The sequence below is a fragment of the Apteryx mantelli genome, unplaced genomic scaffold (genome assembly GCF_036417845.1).
Source record: "Apteryx mantelli isolate bAptMan1 unplaced genomic scaffold, bAptMan1.hap1 HAP1_SCAFFOLD_50, whole genome shotgun sequence".
Lineage (NCBI taxonomy): Eukaryota > Metazoa > Chordata > Aves > Apterygiformes > Apterygidae > Apteryx > Apteryx mantelli.
Window position 1 is genome coordinate 1,709,375 of NW_027118785.1, and position 18,092 is coordinate 1,727,466.

At 49.1% G+C, this 18,092-nt stretch overlaps 1 protein-coding gene across 1 annotated transcript; it reads left to right on the forward strand.

The window, feature by feature from the left end:
- Window positions 1–14,937: 14,937 nt before the first annotated feature.
- On the forward strand, window positions 14,938–15,876 carry LOC136996597 (olfactory receptor 2A12-like). The gene has a single exon (XM_067317492.1). It carries the CDS (start codon window positions 14,938–14,940, stop codon window positions 15,874–15,876), a length of 939 nt encoding a protein of 312 aa, XP_067173593.1.
- Window positions 15,877–18,092: the final 2,216 nt, after the last annotated feature.

Here is an 18,092-nt window from a genome sequence, read left to right on the forward strand (position 1 = left end):
GGCAGCGAAGAGTGGCCGTGCTTTGCTTTTTTGCCAGGCGGCGAACACATAGAGCGGTGTGCTTGTTGGCGAGGCAGTGAAGAGACGCAGGCGTTGGTTAGTTTGCAAGGCAGCGAAGAGTTGCACTGGTTTGCTCGTTTGCGAGGCGGCCAACAGCTATGGCGCTTTGCTTCTTCGGCAGGCAGGGAACAGCTGCCGTGGTTTGCTTTCTGCGAGGCAGCGAAGAGACGCAGCGGTCTGCTTTTTTGCGAGGAAGTGAACAGACGCAGCGTCTAGTTTGCGAGGCACTGAAGAGCTATCGCGGTTTGCTTCATGGCGAGGCAGCAAAGGGACAAGGCGGTTGGTTAGTCTGCGAGGCATCCAAGAGATGCCGCGGTGTGCTTGTTTGCGAGGCGTCGAAGAACAGCAGCGCGTAGTTAGTTGGCCGTGTGGCGAAGAGACGCGAAGGTGTGCTTGTTCGCCAGGCAGTGAAGAGGCGCAGCGGTGTGCTTGTTCGCCAGGCAGTGAAGAGACGCAGCGGTTTGTATGTTGGCGAGGCGGCGAACAGATACAGCGGCTTGCTTGTTCGTGAGGCAGCAAACAGACGCAGCGGTGTGCTTGTTCGCCAGGCAGTGAAGAGACGCAGCGGTTTGTATGTTGGCGAGGGAGCGAAGAGACGCTTTGGTTTGCTTGTTCACAAGGCAGCGAAGAGACGCAGCGGTTTGCTTGTTTGCCAGGCGGCGAACACATAGAGCGGTGTGCTTGTTGGCGAGGCAGTGAAGAGACGCAGCGGTTTGCTTCATGGCGAGGCAGCAAAGAGACAAGGCGTGAGTTATTTTGAGAGGCATCCAAGAGATGCAGCGGTGTGCTTGTTTGCGAGGCGTCGAAGAAAAGCAGCGCGTAGTTAGTTGGCCGTGTGGCGAAGAGACGCGACGATGTACTTTTTTCGCCAGGCAGTGAAGAGGCGCAGCGGTGTGCTTGTTCGCCAGGCAGCGAACAGATACAGCGGTTTGCTTGTTCGTGAGGCAGCAAAGAGGTGCAGCGGTTTGCTTGTTGGCGAGGCAGCAAAGAGATTCAGCAGCCTGCTTGTTTGTGAGACAGCGAACATCCTCCCTGGTTGCTCATTCTGTGTGGCAGCGAAGAGATGCAGCACTTGGCTTGTGCACCAGGTGGCGTAGTGGCATCGCGGATGGCTTTTCGCCTGGAAGAGAACCGAGGAGGCACTTTGCTAGGTGGCGAGGCAGTGAACAGACGCAGCAGTCTGCTTGTCTGTGAGACAGGGAACCTCCACAGAGGTTAGTTCTTCTGCGAGGCAGCGAAGAGACGCACCGCTTAGTTAGTTGGCGAGGCAGTGAACACATGCAGCAGCTTGCTTGCTCGCAACAGAGCGAAGTGACGCAGCGCTTTGCTTCTTTGCGAGGGAGCGAACAGACGCAGCGGTCTTCTTGTTTGCGAGGGAGCGAAGAGACGCAGCGGTCTTCTTGTTTGCGAGGGAGCGAAGAGATGCAGCGGTCTGCGTGTTCGCCGGGCAGCGAAGAGTGGCCGTGCTTTGCTTTTTTGCCAGGCGGCAAACACATAGAGCGGTGTGCTTGTTGGCGAGGCAGGGAAGAGACGCAGGCGTTGGTTAGTTTGCAAGGCAGCGAAGAGATGCACTGGTTTGCTCGTTTGCGAGGCGGCCAACAGCTATGGCGCTTTGCTTCTTCGGCAGGCAGGGAACAGCTGCCGTGGTTTGCTTTCTGCGAGGCAGCGAAGAGACGCAGCGGTCTGCTTTTTTGCGAGGAAGTGAACAGACGCAGCGTCTAGTTTGTGAGGCACTGAAGAGCTATCGCGGTTTGCTTCATGGCGAGGCAGCAAAGGGACAAGGCGGCTGCTTAGTCTGCGAGGCATCCAAGAGATGCAGCGCTGTGCTTGTTTGCGAGGCGTCGAAGAAAAGCAGCGCGTAGTTAGTTGGCCGTGTGGCGAAGAGACGCGAAGGTGTGCTTGTTCGCCAGGCAGTGAAGAGGCGCAGCGGTGTGCTTGTTCGCCAGGCAGCGAAGAGACGCAGCGGTTTGCTTCATGGCGAGGCAGCAAAGGGACAAGGCGGTTGGTTAGTCTGCGAGGCATCCAAGAGATGCAGCGGTGTGCTTGTTTGCGAGGCGTCGAAGAAAAGCAGCGCGTAGTTAGTTGGCCGTGTGGCGAAGAGACGCGAAGGTGTGCTTGTTCGCCAGGCAGTGAAGAGGCGCAGCGGTGTGCTTGTTCGCCAGGCAGTGAAGAGACGCAGCGGTTTGTATGTTGGCGAGGCGGCGAACAGATACAGCGGCTTGCTTGTTCGTGAGGCAGCAAACAGACGCAGCGGTGTGCTTGTTCGCCAGGCAGTGAAGAGACGCAGCGGTTTGTATGTTGGCGAGGGAGCGAAGAGACGCTTTGGTTTGCTTGTTCACAAGGCAGCGAAGAGACGCAGCGGTTTGCTTGTTTGCCAGGCGGCGAACACATAGAGCGGTGTGCTTGTTGGCGAGGCAGTGAAGAGACGCAGCGGCTTGCTTGATGGCGAGGGAGCAAAGAGACAAGGCGTGAGTTAGTTTGCGAGGCATCCAAGAGATGCAGTGGTGTGCTTGTTTGCGAGGCGTCGAAGAAAAGCAGCGCGTAGTTAGTTGGCCGTGTTGCGAAGAGACGCGAAGGTGTGCTTCTTCGCGATGCAGTGAAGAGGCGCAGCGGTGTGCTTGTTCGCCAGGCAGCGAACAGATACAGCGGTTTGCTTGTTCGTGAGGCAGCGAAGAGGTCCACCGGTTTGCTTGTTGGCGAGGCAGCAAAGAGATTCAGCAGCCTGCTTGTTTGTGAGACAGCGAACATCCTCCCTGGTTGCTCATTCTGTGAGGCAGCGAAGAGATGCAGCACTTTGCTTGTGCACCAGGTGGCGTAGTGGCATCGCGGATGGCTTTTCGCCTGGAAGAGAACCGAGGAGGCACTTTGCTAGGTGGCGAGGCAGTGAACAGACGCAGCAGTCTGCTTGTCTGTGAGACAGGGAACCTGCACAGAGGTTAGTTCTTCTGCGAGGCAGCGAAGAGACGCACCGCTTAGTTAGTTGGTGAGGCAGCGAACACATGCAGCAGCTTGCTAGCTCGCAACACAGCGAAGTGACGCAGCGCTTTGCTTCTTTGCGAGGGAGCGAACAGACGCAGCGCTTTGCTTCTTTGCGAGGGAGCGAACAGACGAAGCGGTCTTCTTGTTTGCGAGGGAGCGAAGAGACGCAGCGGTCTGCGTGTTCGCCGGGCAGCGAAGAGTGGCCATGCTTTGCTTTTTTGCCAGGCCGCAAACACATAGAGCGGTGTGCTTGTTGGCGAGGCAGTGAAGAGACGCAGGCGTTGGTTAGTTTGCAAGGCAGCGAAGAGATGCACTGGTTTGCTCGTTTGCGAGGCGGCCAAGAGCTATGGCGGTTTGCTTCTTCGGCAGGCAGGGAACAGCTGCCGTGGTTTGCTTTCTGCGAGGCAGCGAAGAGACGCAGCGGTCTGCTTTTTTGCGAGGAAGTGAACAGACGCAGCGTCTAGTTTGCGAGGCACTGAAGAGCTATCGCGGTTTGCTTCATGGCGAGGCAGCAAAGGGACAAGGCGGTTGGTTAGTCTGCGAGGCATCCAAGAGATGCAGCGGTGTGCTTGTTTGCGAGGCGTCGAAGAAAAGCAGCGTGTAGTTAGTTGGCCGTGTGGCGAAGAGACGCGAAGGTGTGCTTGTTCGCCAGGCAGTGAAGAGGCGCAGAGGTGTGCTTGTTCGCCAGGCAGCGAACAGATACAGCGGTTTGCTTGTTCGTGAGGCAGCGAAGAGGTCCACCGGTTTGCTTGTTGGCGAGGCAGCAAAGAGATTCAGCAGCCTGCTTGTTTGGGAGACAGCGAACATCCTCCCTGGTTGCTCATTCTGTGTGGCAGCGAAGAGATGCAGCACTTTGCTTGTGCACCTGGTGGCATCGCGGATGGCTTTTCGCCTGGAAGAGAACCGAGGAGGCACTTTGCTAGGTGGCGAGGCAGTGAACAGACGCAGCAGTCTGCTTGTCTGTGAGACAGGGAACCTCCACAGAGGTTAGTTCTTCTGCGAGGCAGCGAAGAGACGCACCGCTTAGTTAGTTGGCGAGGCAGCGAACACATGCAGCAGCTTGCTTGCTCGCAACAGAGCGAAGTGACGCAGCGCTTTGCTTCTTTGCGAGGGAGCGAAGAGACGCAGCGGTCTGCTTTTTTGCGAGGAAGTGAACAGACGCAGCGTCTATTTTGCGAGGCACTGAAGAGCTATCGCGGCTTGCTTCATGGCGAGGCAGCAAAGGGACAAGGCGGCTGCTTATTCGGCGAGACATCCAAGAGATGCAGCGCTGTGCTTGTTTGCGAGGCGTCGAAGAAAAGCAGCGCGTAGTTAGTTGGCCGTGTGGCGAAGAGACGCGAAGGTGTGCTTGTTCGCGATGCAGTGAAGAGGCGCAGCGGTGTGCTTGTTCGCCAGGCAGCGAAGAGATGCAGCGGTTTGTATGTTGGCGAGGCGGCGAACAGGTACAGCGGCTTGCTTGTTCGTGAGGCAGCAAACAGACGCAGCGGTCTGCGTGTTTGCCGGGCAGCGAAGAGTGGCCGTGCTTTGCTTTTTTGCCAGGCGGCAAACACATAGAGCGGTGTGCTTGTTGGCGAGGCAGGGAAGAGACGCAGGCGTTGGTTAGTTTGCAAGGCAGCGAAGAGATGCACTGGTTTGCTCGTTTGCGAGGCGGCCAACAGCTATGGCGCTTTGCTTCTTCGGCAGGCAGGGAACAGCTGCCGTGGTTTGCTTTCTGCGAGGCAGCGAAGAGACGCAGCGGTCTGCTTTTTTGCGAGGAAGTGAACAGACGCAGCGTCTAGTTTGCGAGGCACTGAAGAGCTATCGCGGTTTGCTTCATGGCGAGGCAGCAAAGGGACAAGGCGGTTGCTTAGTCTGCGAGGCATCCAAGAGATGCAGCGCTGTGCATGTTTGCGAGGCGTCGAAGAAAAGCAGCGCGTAGTTAGTTGGCCGTGTGGCGAAGAGACGCGAAGGTGTGCTTGTTCGCCAGGCAGTGAAGAGGCGCAGCGGTGTGCTTGTTCGCCAGGCAGCGAAGAGACGCAGCGGTTTGCTTCATGGCGAGGGAGCAAAGAGACAAGGCGTGAGTTATTTTGAGAGGCATCCAAGAGATGCAGCGGTGTGCTTGTTTGCGAGGCGTCGAAGAAAAGCAGCGCGTAGTTAGTTGGCCGTGTGGCGAAGAGACGCGACGATGTACTTTTTTCGCCAGGCAGTGAAGAGGCGCAGCGGTGTGCTTGTTCGCCAGGCAGCGAACAGATACAGCGGTTTGCTTGTTCGTGAGGCAGCGAAGAGGTCCACCGGTTTGCTTGTTGGCGAGGCAGCAAAGAGATTCAGCAGCCTGCTTGTTTGTGAGACAGCGAACATCCTCCCTGGTTGCTCATTCTGTGTGGCAGCGAAGGGATGCAGCACTTGGCTTGTGCACCAGGTGGCGTAGTGGCATCGCGGATGGCTTTTCGCCTGGAAGAGAACCGAGGAGGCACTTTGCTAGGTGGCGAGGCAGTTAACAGACGCAGCAGTCTGCTTGTCTGTGAGACAGGGAACCTGCACAGAGGTTAGTTCTTCTGCGAGGCAGCGAAGAGACGCACCGCTTAGTTAGTTGGCGAGGCAGCGAACACATGCAGCAGCTTGCTTGCTCGCAACACAGCGAAGTGACGCAGCGCTTTGCTTCTTTGCGAGGGAGCGAACAGACACAGCGGTCTTCTTGTTTGCGAGGGAGCGAAGAGACGCAGCGGTCTTCTTGTTTGCGAGGGAGCGAAGAGATGCAGCGGTCTGCGTGTTCGCCGGGCAGCGAAGAGTGGCCGTGCTTTGCTTTTTTGCCAGGCGGCGAACACATAGAGCGGTGTGCTTGTTGGCGAGGCAGGGAAGAGACGCAGGCGTTGGTTAGTTTGCAAGGCAGCGAAGAGATGCACTGGTTTGCTCGTTTGCGAGGCGGCCAACAGCTATGGCGCTTTGCTTCTTCGGCAGGCAGGGAACAGCTGCCGTGGTTTGCTTTCTGCGAGGCAGCGAAGAGACGCAGCGGTCTGCTTTTTTGCGAGGAAGTGAACAGACGCAGCGTCTAGTTTGCGAGGCACTGAAGAGCTATCGCGGTTTGCTTCATGGCGAGGCAGCAAAGGGACAAGGCGGTTGGTTAGTCTGCGAGGCATCCAAGAGATGCAGCGGTGTGCTTGTTTGCGAGGTGTCGAAGTAAAGCAGCGCGTAGTTAGTTGGCCGTGTGGCGAAGAGACGCGAAGGTGTGCTTGTTCGCCAGGCAGTGAAGAGGCGCAGCGGTGTGCTTGTTCGCCAGGCAGTGAAGAGACGCAGCGGTTTGTATGTTGGCGAGGCGGCGAACAGATACAGCGGCTTGCTTGTTCGTGAGGCAGCAAACAGACGCAGCGGTGTGCTTGTTCGCCAGGCAGTGAAGAGACGCAGCGGTTTGTATGTTGGCGAGGGAGCGAAGAGACGCTTTGGTTTGCTTGTTCACAAGGCAGCGAAGAGACGCAGCGGTTTGCTTGTTTGCCAGGCGGCGAACACATAGAGCGGTGTGCTTGTTGGCGAGGCAGTGAAGAGACGCAGCGGCTTGCTTGATGGCGAGGCAGCAAAGAGACAAGGCGTGAGTTAGTTTGCGAGGCATCCAAGAGATGCAGTGGTGTGCTTGTTTGCGAGGCGTCGAAGAAAAGCAGCGCGTAGTTAGTTGGCCGTGTTGCGAAGAGACGCGAAGGTGTGCTTCTTCGCGATGCAGTGAAGAGGCGCAGCGGTGTGCTTGTTCGCCAGGCAGCGAACAGATACAGCGGTTTGCTTGTTCGTGAGGCAGCGAAGAGGTCCACCGGTTTGCTTGTTGGCGAGGCAGCAAAGAGATTCAGCAGCCTGCTTGTTTGGGAGACAGCGAACATCCTCCCTGGTTGCTCATTCTGTGTGGCAGCGAAGAGATGCAGCACTTTGCTTGTGCACCAGGTGGCGTAGTGGCATCGCGGATGGCTTTTCGCCTGGAAGAGAACCGAGGAGGCACTTTGCTAGGTGGCGAGGCAGTGAACAGACGCAGCAGTCTGCTTGTCTGTGAGACAGGGAACCTGCACAGTGGTTAGTTCTTCCGCGAGGCAGCGAAGAGACGCACCGCTTAGTTAGTTGGCGAGGCAGAGAACACATGCAGCAGCTTGCTTGCTCGCAACAGAGCGAAGTGACGCAGCGCTTTGCTTCTTTGCGAGGGAGCGAACAGACGCAGCGCTTTGCTTCTTTGCGAGGGAGCGAACAGACGAAGCGGTCTTCTTGTTTGCGAGGTAGCGAAGAGACGCAGCGGTCTGCGTGTTCGCCGGGCAGCGAAGAGTGGCCGTGCTTTGCTTTTTTGCCAGGCGGCAAACACATAGAGCGGTGTGCTTGTTGGCGAGGCAGTGAAGAGACGCAGGCGTTGGTTAGTTTGCAAGGCAGCGAAGAGATGCACTGGTTTGCTCGTTTGCGAGGCGGCCAACAGCTATGGCGCTTTGCTTCTTCGGCAGGCAGGGAACAGCTGCCGTGGTTTGCTTTCTGCGAGGCAGCGAAGAGATGCAGCGGTCTGCTTTTTTGCGAGGAAGTGAACAGACGCAGCGTCTGGTTTGCGAGGCACTGAAGAGCTATCGCGGTTTGCTTCATGGCGAGGCAGCAAAGGGACAAGGCGGTTGCTTAGTTGGCGAGGCATCCAAGAGATGCAGCGCTGTGCATGTTTGCGAGGCGTCGAAGAAAAGCAGCGCGTAGTTAGTTGGCCGTGTGGCGAACAGACGCGACGGTGTGCTTGTTCGCCAGGCAGTGAAGAGGCGCAGCGGTGTGCTTGTTCGCCAGGCAGCGAAGAGACGCAGCGGTTTGCTTCATGGCGAGGCAGCAAAGGGACAAGGCGTGAGTTATTTTGAGAGGCATCCAAGAGATGCAGCGGTGTGCTTGTTTGCGAGGCGTCGAAGAAAAGCAGCGCGTAGTTAGTTGGCCGTGTGGCGAAGAGACGCGACGGTGTGCTTGTTCGCGATGCAGTGAAGAGGCGCAGCGGTTTGCTTCATGGCGAGGCAGCAAAGAGACAAGGCGTGAGTTAGTTTGCGAGGCATCCAAGAGATGCAGCGGTGTGCTTGTTTGCGAGGCGTCGAAGAAAAGCAGCGCGTAGTTAGTTGGCCGTGTGGCGAAGAGACGCGACAGTGTGCTTGTTCGCCAGGCAGTGAAGAGGCGCAGCGGTGTGCTTGTACGCCAGGCAGCGAACAGATACAGCGGTTTGCTTGTTCGTGAGGCAGCGAAGAGGTGCAGCGGTTTGCTTGTTGGCGAGGCAGCAAAGAGATTCAGCAGCCTGCTGCTTTGTGAGACAGCGAACATCCTCCCTGGTTGCTCATTCTGTGAGGCAGCGAAGAGATGCAGCACTTTGCTTGTCCACCAGGTGGCGTAGTGGCATCGCGGATGGCTTTTCGCCTGGAAGAGAACCGAGGAGGCACTTTGCTAGCTGGCGAGGCAGTGAACAGACGCAGCAGTCTGCTTGTCTGTGAGACAGGGAACCTCCACAGAGGTTAGTTCTTCTGCGAGGCAGCGAAGAGATGCACCGCTTAGTTAGTTGGCGAGGCAGTGAACACATGCAGCAGCTTGCTTGCTCGCAACACAGCGAAGTGACGCAGCGCTTTGCTTCTTTGCGAGGGAGCGAACAGACGAAGCGTTCTTCTTGTTTCCCAGGGAGTGAACAGACGCAGCGGTCTGCGTGTTCGCCGGGCAGCGAAGAGTGGCCGTGCTTTGCTTTTTTGCCAGGCGGCAAACACATAGAGCGGTGTGCTTGTTGGCGAGGCAGTGAAGAGACGCAGGCGTTGGTTAGTTTGCAAGGCAGCGAAGAGATGCACTGGTTTGCTCGTTTGCGAGGCGGCCAAGAGCTATGGCGGTTTGCTTCTTCGGCAGGCAGGGAACAGCTGCCGTGGTTTGCTTTCTGCGAGGCAGCGAAGAGACGCAGCGGTCTGCTTTTTTGCGAGGAAGTGAACAGACGCAGCGTCTAGTTTGCGAGGCACTGAAGAGCTATCGCGGTTTGCTTCATGGCGAGGCAGCAAAGGGACAAGGCGGTTGGTTAGTCTGCGAGGCATCCAAGAGATGCAGCGGTGTGCTTGTTTGCGAGGCGTCGAAGAAAAGCAGCGCGTAGTTAGTTGGCCGTGTGGTGAAGAGACGCGACGGTGTGCTTGTTCGCCAGGCAGTGAAGAGGCGCAGTGCTGTGGTTGTTCACCAGCTGTGGTGGAATGGTTATGGGAATGGTTAAGTGAGAGAGGGCATGCTCTGATTGGGATGAGCAATCCCGTCTTCAGGGTAGAGGAAGGAATCTAGGCCAAGGCAAGCGAGCCTGCTGAAAGCGGCCTTATCTAGGCCAAGTCAAGCGAGCCTGCTGAAGCCTGCTGAAAGTGGCCGTATAGCGGCCTTGAGCACTACAAAAGAAGGTATTCACAAAACTGGTAAACAAGTCTGGACGGAACTAGGTTCCATAAATGTCGACGGAACGTGGACAGCAACCTTGCACCAATCATATATCCGCTTTATGCGCGTGGACAGAAACTGTAACCAATCATGTAACTATTGCTAGCACATGCGTATTGCTTGTCGATATATATACTTTGTGTAAGCTCTAATAAAGGGAGAACGACCATACTCATATTGAGACTCATCGTTACTCCGGGCCCGTTCCCCCCACTCCGACAGCCAGGCAGCAAAGAGACACAGCGGTTTGTATGTTGGCAAGGCGGCGAACAGATACAGTGGTTTGCTTGTTCACCAGGCAGTGAAGAGACGCAGCGGTTTGTATGTTCGCGAGGGAGCGAAGAGACGCTTTGGTTTGCTTGTTCACAAGGCAGCGAAGAGACGCAGCGGTGTGCTTGTTTGCCAGGCAGTGAAGAGTCGCAGCGGTTTGTGTGCTCGCGAGGCGGCGAACACATATAGCGCTTTACTTGTTCATGAGACGTCGAAGAGACGCTGCAGTCTGCTTGTTGGTGAAGCGGTGAACAGATTCTGCCGACTGCTTGTTCGCAATGGCTCGAATAGATGCAGTGGACTGCTTGTTGGCCAGGCAGCGGACAGAGGTGTCGGTTAGTTAGTTTGCGAGGCAGGGAAGAGACGCAGTGGTTAGTTAGTTTGTGATGCGACGAATAGACGCAGAGGTGTGCGTGTTGGGCAGGCAGCGAAGAGCCGCCATGGTTTGCTTTTTTGCCAGGCGGCGAACACATAGAGCGGTGTGCTTGTTGGCGAGGCAGCGAAGAGATGCAGCGGTTTGCTTCATGGCGAGGCAGCAAAGAGACAAGGCGTGAGTTAGTTTGAGAGGCATCCAAGAGATGCAGCGGTGTGCTTGTTTGCGAGGCGTCGAAGAAAAGCAGCGCGTAGTTAGTTGGCCGTGTGGCGAAGAGACGCGACGGTGTGCTTCTTCGCGATGCAGTGAAGAGGTGCAGCGGTGTGCTTGTTCGCCAGGCAGCGAACACATACAGCGGTTTGCTTGTTGGTGAGGCAGTGAAGAGGTCCAGCGGTTTGCTTGTTGGCGAGGCAGGAAAGAGATTCAGCAGCCTGCTTGTTTGTGAGACAGCGAACATCCTCCCTGGTTGCTTGTTCGTGAGGCAGCGAAGAGATGCAGCACTTTGCTTGTCCACCAGGTGGCGCAGTGGCATCGCGGATGGCTTTTCGCGTGGGAGAGAACCGAGGAGGCACTTTGCTAGCTGGCGAGGCAATCAAGAGATGCAGCAGAATGCTTCTTTGTGAGGTGTTGAAGAAAAGCAGCGGGTAGTTAGTTGGCCATGTGGCAAAGAGACGCAAAGGTTTGCTTGTCTGTGAGGCAGTGAAGAGACGCAGTCGTTGATTAGTTCGCGAGGTGGCGTAGCCCCGCCACAGTTTGCTTTAGCACGCGGAAGCGAAGAGATACAGCGGTTTTCTTGTTGGCGAGGAGGGGAAGAGATGCAGCAGTTCCTTAGTTTGCGAGGCAGTGAACAGACGTAGTCGCAAGTTAGTGTGCGAGGCAGCGAACAGATGCCGAGGTCAGTTAGTTTGCGAGGGAGAGAACAGACGCAGCGGTTAGTTAGTTGGTGAGGCAGCGAACAGATAGAGCTGTTTTCTTGTTTGCGAGGTGGGGAAGAGCCACCGTGGCTATTCTCTTGCTCTAGTCAAACTAGTGTCTGTGTGGTAGTGTGTTAACACCCATGCTAAACTCCATCATCTATAGGCTGAAAAATAAAGTGGTGAAGTTAGCTTTGATCAAACTGATGAGGAAATTATATATTTTAAAATCCTGCCTACCTTTTCCAAATAGTTCTTTAGGAAAAGGTGGGGAAAATGATGGTATTTGTAGCAAAAATAAAATTTAGAAGTGTCCTTAAGGTGTTTGCCTTGTCTTGAATTTATTCTTTCATCTTCTTTCTTAGGTCAATAAATTGATCAAGCCGTTGAAACTGAACACTGAACTTAGCTGAAAACACTTTTATTTAAAGATGTCTATACTGCCAAATATATGTCAAAATACCTCTGAGAGGAGTCTGGCTCTGCCTTTTCTACACCCGTCCATTGGGGACAACACTAAGATGTCCTCTTAGCCTTCTCTTCATATCACTGAACAAACCCATCTCTCTCAGTCTCTTCTGCTACATCCTGTGCTCCAGCCCCCTAAACATCTTTGTGGCCTTCTCTTGTACTTCCTGAAGTATGTCAATGTCTTTCTTGTCCTGAACACAGTACTTCAGATGGGGTCTCACAGCTGCTGAATGGAAGGCAAGAATCACTTCCAGTTCCCTGATGGCTACAGCATTGCTGATATAGCCCAAGATGTAGTTGGCCACCTCTGTTGCAAGGAAACGCTGGGGTTATTCTAGTCCAGGTGCAGCAGTTTGCATTTTCTGTTGTTGAACTCCATGAGGTTCCTGTCAGTCCCTTTCTTCAGCCTGTCCAGGTCCCTCTGAATAGTAATCCTGCCCTCCAGTGTATTGACAGCTTTCTCCAATTTGGTATTGTCTGCAAACTTGAGATTCACTCTACTTCATCATCCAGACCACTATCAAAACATTAAACACTATCGACCCTAATATTGATCCCTGAGGGACACCTCTAGTAACAGGCCACCAATTGGATTTGTGCTGCTGATCACAACCCTTAAAGGGCAATGATCCCAATCACCTTCTTGTCTTTTATGTGAAGTAAGTAGGATTAGTGCCTGACCTTTACACAGTAAGTTTTCATAAAATTAATCCTGCTATAAAGGGTGATTCAAAGAATGGTATGATAAATATTTATGACCCATCTTCATGGGTAGTGATTGCTTTTCCCCAAGCTCTGCTGTTTGGCTTAACTTACTATTGTCTCAGGCTCACCTTTATATATGACTCTCATCTGTCTACATGGCCTCCAATAGATGCGGTGAAGTTCAGGCTCAAGTTCTTAAAGCCAAGTAGCTCAAACCAATTGCACCAACATTTCCAGTAGAAGAAATAAGCCAAGTCCATTGTCTGCCTCAGTTTCTTTGCTTATAGACATGGAATATAAGTCATTACATAAGGGATGAGGAAAATAATACACTTTGTACGCAAGCATGATCACGTGTCCCCAACTAATGCAACAATACAGATGTAGCTAAAACCTCAAACAGCAGCAGACAGAAAATGAGATCTTAGGCTATGAGCTCTCCAAGAGCCTAAGCTGTAGAGTCACTATGGTACCCTTTATTTGTTCTATGTTCGACCTGAAGCCTTTTCTTTAGGTTTCAGCTGAGGTCTAGGGAATATGTCCCAGAAGGCCTTATGGAAAATACATAAGTAAATCTCCGGCTCGTATCTTTAGTCTTTTTAGGCTAGAGAAACTCCTAATAAGATCCCCATAGTAAATTTACATATATGAAGTAGTTTGCATCTCTTTCTGTCAGTTATGTTCATGAATAAGCCATGAAAGGAATTCTTTGATAAATGTGTTTTTGCTTTCTGGATATCATAGTGGTAGGAAGAATGGAAATTGGAAACATACATAAAAATGGAAAATGATTGAGAACTCCTGTCCTGGAATACTGAAGACATCATATTTGGTGAAAAAAGTCCAAGAAGAGCAGTACGGTATGTTATGGCTTCCTGCTGTTTTTATTTTAATTAAATAACTTGTCATGTTAGTATATGTCTATACTTGTTAATCGTGCTAATATATATCTGTACATTTTAGAACCAGACATATGAATTATACATGGACCCCTTGAGAAGAATTTCTCAAGTAGCTAAAATCAGCCCTCAACCAGAAGTAGCTTTTCCAGAGTTCAAGAACGGACTCTTCGTAGCACGAATTGGGATACCATATTCCTGCTTTAGGTTGTCTAAAATTGCATGTCTAATTCTGTGTTGCTTTCTATAGTCAGTGGATAGAAAATAGGCACCTCTGAATAAATTGTCCCATATTTCCTACTTTTGTGTAGATATTAGCTAAGACCATAATAAACTATAAACTTTTAATAATTTTTTCTTCTAGTTAAGAAATAGCAATACCTCTGAGAATGATTTCTTAGTTTCCAAGTGAATGGAAAAAAATACCAAATTTAGCATGTGAAAAATTTAAGCATTTGTAGCATTTCTCTTATAAATTACGCAAGTGAAAATTGTCTTTTGTATTAAAAAAATTACTCATGAAAGCATTTTCTCATCTGAAAAATTCATAAATGGAATTACGGACATATATAAGCAAAATACTTTTGCATTCATAGTTATAATTGAGCAATAATAAAGTCAGCTCTGGACATATTCCACTTAAGCTCAGGCAGTTAAAGAAAGTGCCAAATTAAGGGGTAAGTGCCATAATATTTTTTCCATAATCAATGAGAAAAAAAAGAACTCCTAATTTTTTAGATGTGAATCAATGATCATTATGCGGAGTCATCTGGTGATCCTACAGAAAGCATGAGGTATGCCTCTCTCCTAAATCAGTAGCCTATTCTGATATATGTTAGGGTCTTCATTTATGTGACTTAAATTGTGACTTCACTTCTTCAGTCTAGTAAAACCTAGATCTGCAATGAATCTTAGAATCATTAAAGGTCCATCAAGACAGGTATATAGATCATTTCCCTACTTTCCACACACATCCTGATTTAAGCTGACATCCAAATTACTGTAGTTATTTTAAAGCAAAAATCTGGATGCTGAACATTCATAGTGTTTCATTGACTTCAGCAGAATCTTCAAACTTTCTTTTCTATAATTCTGAATGGAAAACTGGTGTTTTAACTATAGAAATGTTGCATAACTTGCTTTGCAAAGCTTTTTTTTTTCATTTGTTTGTTGACCAAAAAAGAGACAGGGCAAAGAACAGAAATTTTATTTTCAGCAGCTTTTTGGCTGACATGCTTGGGGTTTACAGAATACTATTTTTCACTTTTTCTTGGAAAAATAATTTTGACTAACTCCACTTTTTTAGCAATTATCATCTGACTACATTGTTTTTATTTGTTACAGCAAAAATGTTCCAAAAGAAGAATTAAAAGCTGGCTTCTCTTCTGCTTGTATAGTCCAAATTGTCAATGTACATTCTAACGTTTTCATACAGAAGATGTCAGACGGATTGCACTTTGGAAGTGCCTGTGTGACTGCATTTTGCATAACGTGTAGGGTCAGGCACACCAAAGTGACATGCTCAGTTGTAGGCATCGCCAATATAAGAATCTAATGTTAGCTGAAATGACTCATACTTCTCATGCCTGTATGCAGTAGTGAAAGAGATTGATGAGATGCATCACTCATTATGGGAGTCTATTTTTCCTGTTGCATGTGGATGGAAACTGGACAACCAGTTTAGTTAGTTAGCGTGGCTTTCTACACTGCAGACTTCTATATTTAAGTAAAATGGATCCTACAGGTAATGTATCTTGTGTCCAGTTATGTAAAAAGAAGAAAATTCTATGCACAGGACAACCCTGATTGCCTAATATCTTACCTTTCTTTCTACTACAGGTTATTTATTTTGATGATTGAAGAGAGAATGGTTACAGAAGGAAACAACAGTCAAGCTCCAGTGACAGAATTCATCCTCTTAGGTCTTCCCGGTGATCCAAAGTTGCAGAGGTTCATGGTTGTCTTCTTTGCGCTTATCTACACTATAACACTGCTAGGAAACTTACTTATATTCTCTCTTACCCACCTGGATCCTCATCTGCACATTCCAATGTATTACTTCCTCAGACATTTATCTCTCATAGACATATGTTACCCTTCCAGCACTTTTCTTCAGTTTCTGGCTATCTCCATAGCTCAGAGAAGAACTATCTCATTTACCGGTTGTGCAGTCCAAATGTATGTGTTTCTTGCACTGGCAATTACTGAATGCATCCTCCTGGCAGTCATGGCCTATGACCGACATGTAGCCATATGTCTCCCACTCCACTACACAACAACCATGAGCCACAGGAAATGTGTCATATTAACTTCACTGTCATGGGCAAGTGGCCTGGTACTGCCAGTCACCCACACTGTCCTGACATGGAGACTGCCTTATTGTGGTCCCAATGTGATTGATCACTTCTTCTGTGAGATGCCTGCTCTGTTGCAGCTGGCATGTGCTGATACATATCTGATCAAACTGGTCACTCAAGTGGGATGTCTTTTCACCCTGCTGATGCCTTTCACTTTCATTGTTTTCTCCTACATTAATATTCTAGTAGCCATTTTGAAGATAAATACGGCCAAGGGAAGAGAAAGGGCCTTCTCCACCTGCCTCTCACATTTCATTGTTGTAGTTCTTTTCTATGGAAGTGCCATGTTCATGTACATGAAACCAAGATCTTTTCATTCCCCTCAGAATGACAAAATCATCTCCATCTTATACAGTATTCTTACTCCAATGTTAAATCCAATCATTTACAGCCTGAGGAATACAGAGGTCAAAAAGGCATTGATGAGGATTATTAGAAGGGAAACATGATCCTAAGTAACATAGAATATGACTCACAGAGGCGTTTGCAAACATAATTTCCATTTAATCGTAGGGGGTTGGATTCATAAGTGTGTACATTTTTAGTGTAGAAATGGCCATCTGAGCTACTTGTGCTAGACTCCTGTTACAGTCATTAGACAGAAAAAGCACAATTAAGATGCAGTTCAACACCCTGAACTAGACTTCTGAAATAATTAAATGTACATTCCCCTAAAATTGCCTATTGCTCTCCACTGACTGTAAAAGAAGTCTAGCATGACTAATTTATATATAGATGTCTAAATCATAAATGTCTAAAGTTAACTTATGTGAATTCTTCTCCTAAACTCCCATGTATTTTAATAATAGAGTGCTCTTATTAGGAAGAGGGTACATAAATACCCTTCTATCTCTTTGCCTTAGCTGGAGATTTTAAAGGAAACTAAAGAAATGAAGTATACAAATGTGAAGTTCACTGGAAGATGGGAACTGAGAGTGCCATTCATTTCCTCTAACTTTAATTTGTTGTGCTGTCAACATGTCTGAATAAGATATTAAAAAGTCTAAGAGGTCTAAGGTTTCAGAGACATCTTAATGGGGGTTAACATACATGACATACATGATGACATGTATGACAAGCATAATGCAGGGTTGTTCTAAGAATTTAACAGTATGCAGAATTCAGTGACTGGAAACAATTCTGGGTGTTGCTTAATTTGCTGGTATAGCTACAGCCATTTAATATTTCATTCTGATCCCTATCTTCGGATGCAACGTGTGACATTATGTAAAGGCTGCTTCCTCTCCTTTTGCTACATGGTTCAGTAAGTTGCGTTACACCCCAAAATTCTCATTAAAATATATGATCATTAGATTTCTAAAGAGTATTAGGAGCCTAAATGTCACTGTTTAGCTGGATTGTAGCTATTTTAATATTATAGAAGTTGTATCTTATAGAGCAGCCCCGCAAGATATAAAGTTTTTTTCTTAATTAATTTTAATATTGTTAAAATCATCTTTTCTCTTTTGTTCATTCGTGGGCACCAGTATTGAGCAGCAGGAGTCAGACTTCTAAGTTTTTAAAGTTTTATTGCTAGCAATAAGGTGCCTCTTGGCTGGGAGCACAAGCAGGGACCCCGAGCAGCTTTTTGTTGCAACTTTTAAGCAAAAGTAAGTTGTTACATATTCAATATTTTAGTTTACATAACCAGATCTATCCACGATTCTTAGTTCTACCAATCCCCTTGCCATGTTACAGGATGAGATAGTTCCGTGCCAGCCTTAAATGGTCCATCTTATAATTATTCATTAGCTGATTTTGCACCTCTTCTGGTGTTACCTTTGATCAATTTTTGTACTTCTGGCTGGATTAAACTGGCTTCTTTGCAGTTTTTCAACTTTGTACGAAAAACAGGGCTAAGGCAAAGTCAGATGGGATGTTCTGCTTGGAGGGCGCCGTGACCTTGCATGTTCTTTCTCTGCAAAACTAGAGTATGGTGGAAATTTTCTTAACAATATTGCTGTTTTGCATATAATAGACGCTACTAGTTTAAAAGAAGAGAAAAACTAATGATTTAGTCAATTCGACAAACAATGTGCTAGCTGCTTGACTGCCTGTCCATTCATAATGGCAGCATTATACAATGGGTTACACATTGCCAATTATCAATCACAGGCCATCACTCAAAGGAGGAAGCATTCTGTGTTGTTGCCAGAGACCCAAAGAGACATAGCTGCACAAAGCAGACAGAGAAGGAAATGGTTACCTTTTGTGTGATGAGGCCAACCAGCAAGACGGAAGAACACTAAATGTGTAGAGGATTTCTAAACACAAAAAGTTTTTGAGGAAGTAGTGCATAGGCATCTGGAGATTGCTATCTCTCTAGATGATCATGACAATAATGATGTTAGTGACAGTTGGTAAGGGATACTGTGAATAATACCGGGGGGGGAAAAAAAAAAAAAAGAGCGTCTTGCAGATTCTGGAATTCCTCATGATAAATTTCTTAATGGCTGTTCTTTTCTCTTTTGTCTGATTTACTGTGGCCTTTCTTTCCTGAAAGGGGGAAAAGAGATAGCTAAAAAAGCAGCATTGATAAGAAGAATGCATAAAATGTACAAAAGAGTGAGAGCTTTATGAACATATCCAAAGGTATTATGTCTCTTAAACAGAAATTTGGACTTATTTCAGTTTACTTTAGACACGGATGAGCCAAGTTCTTCAT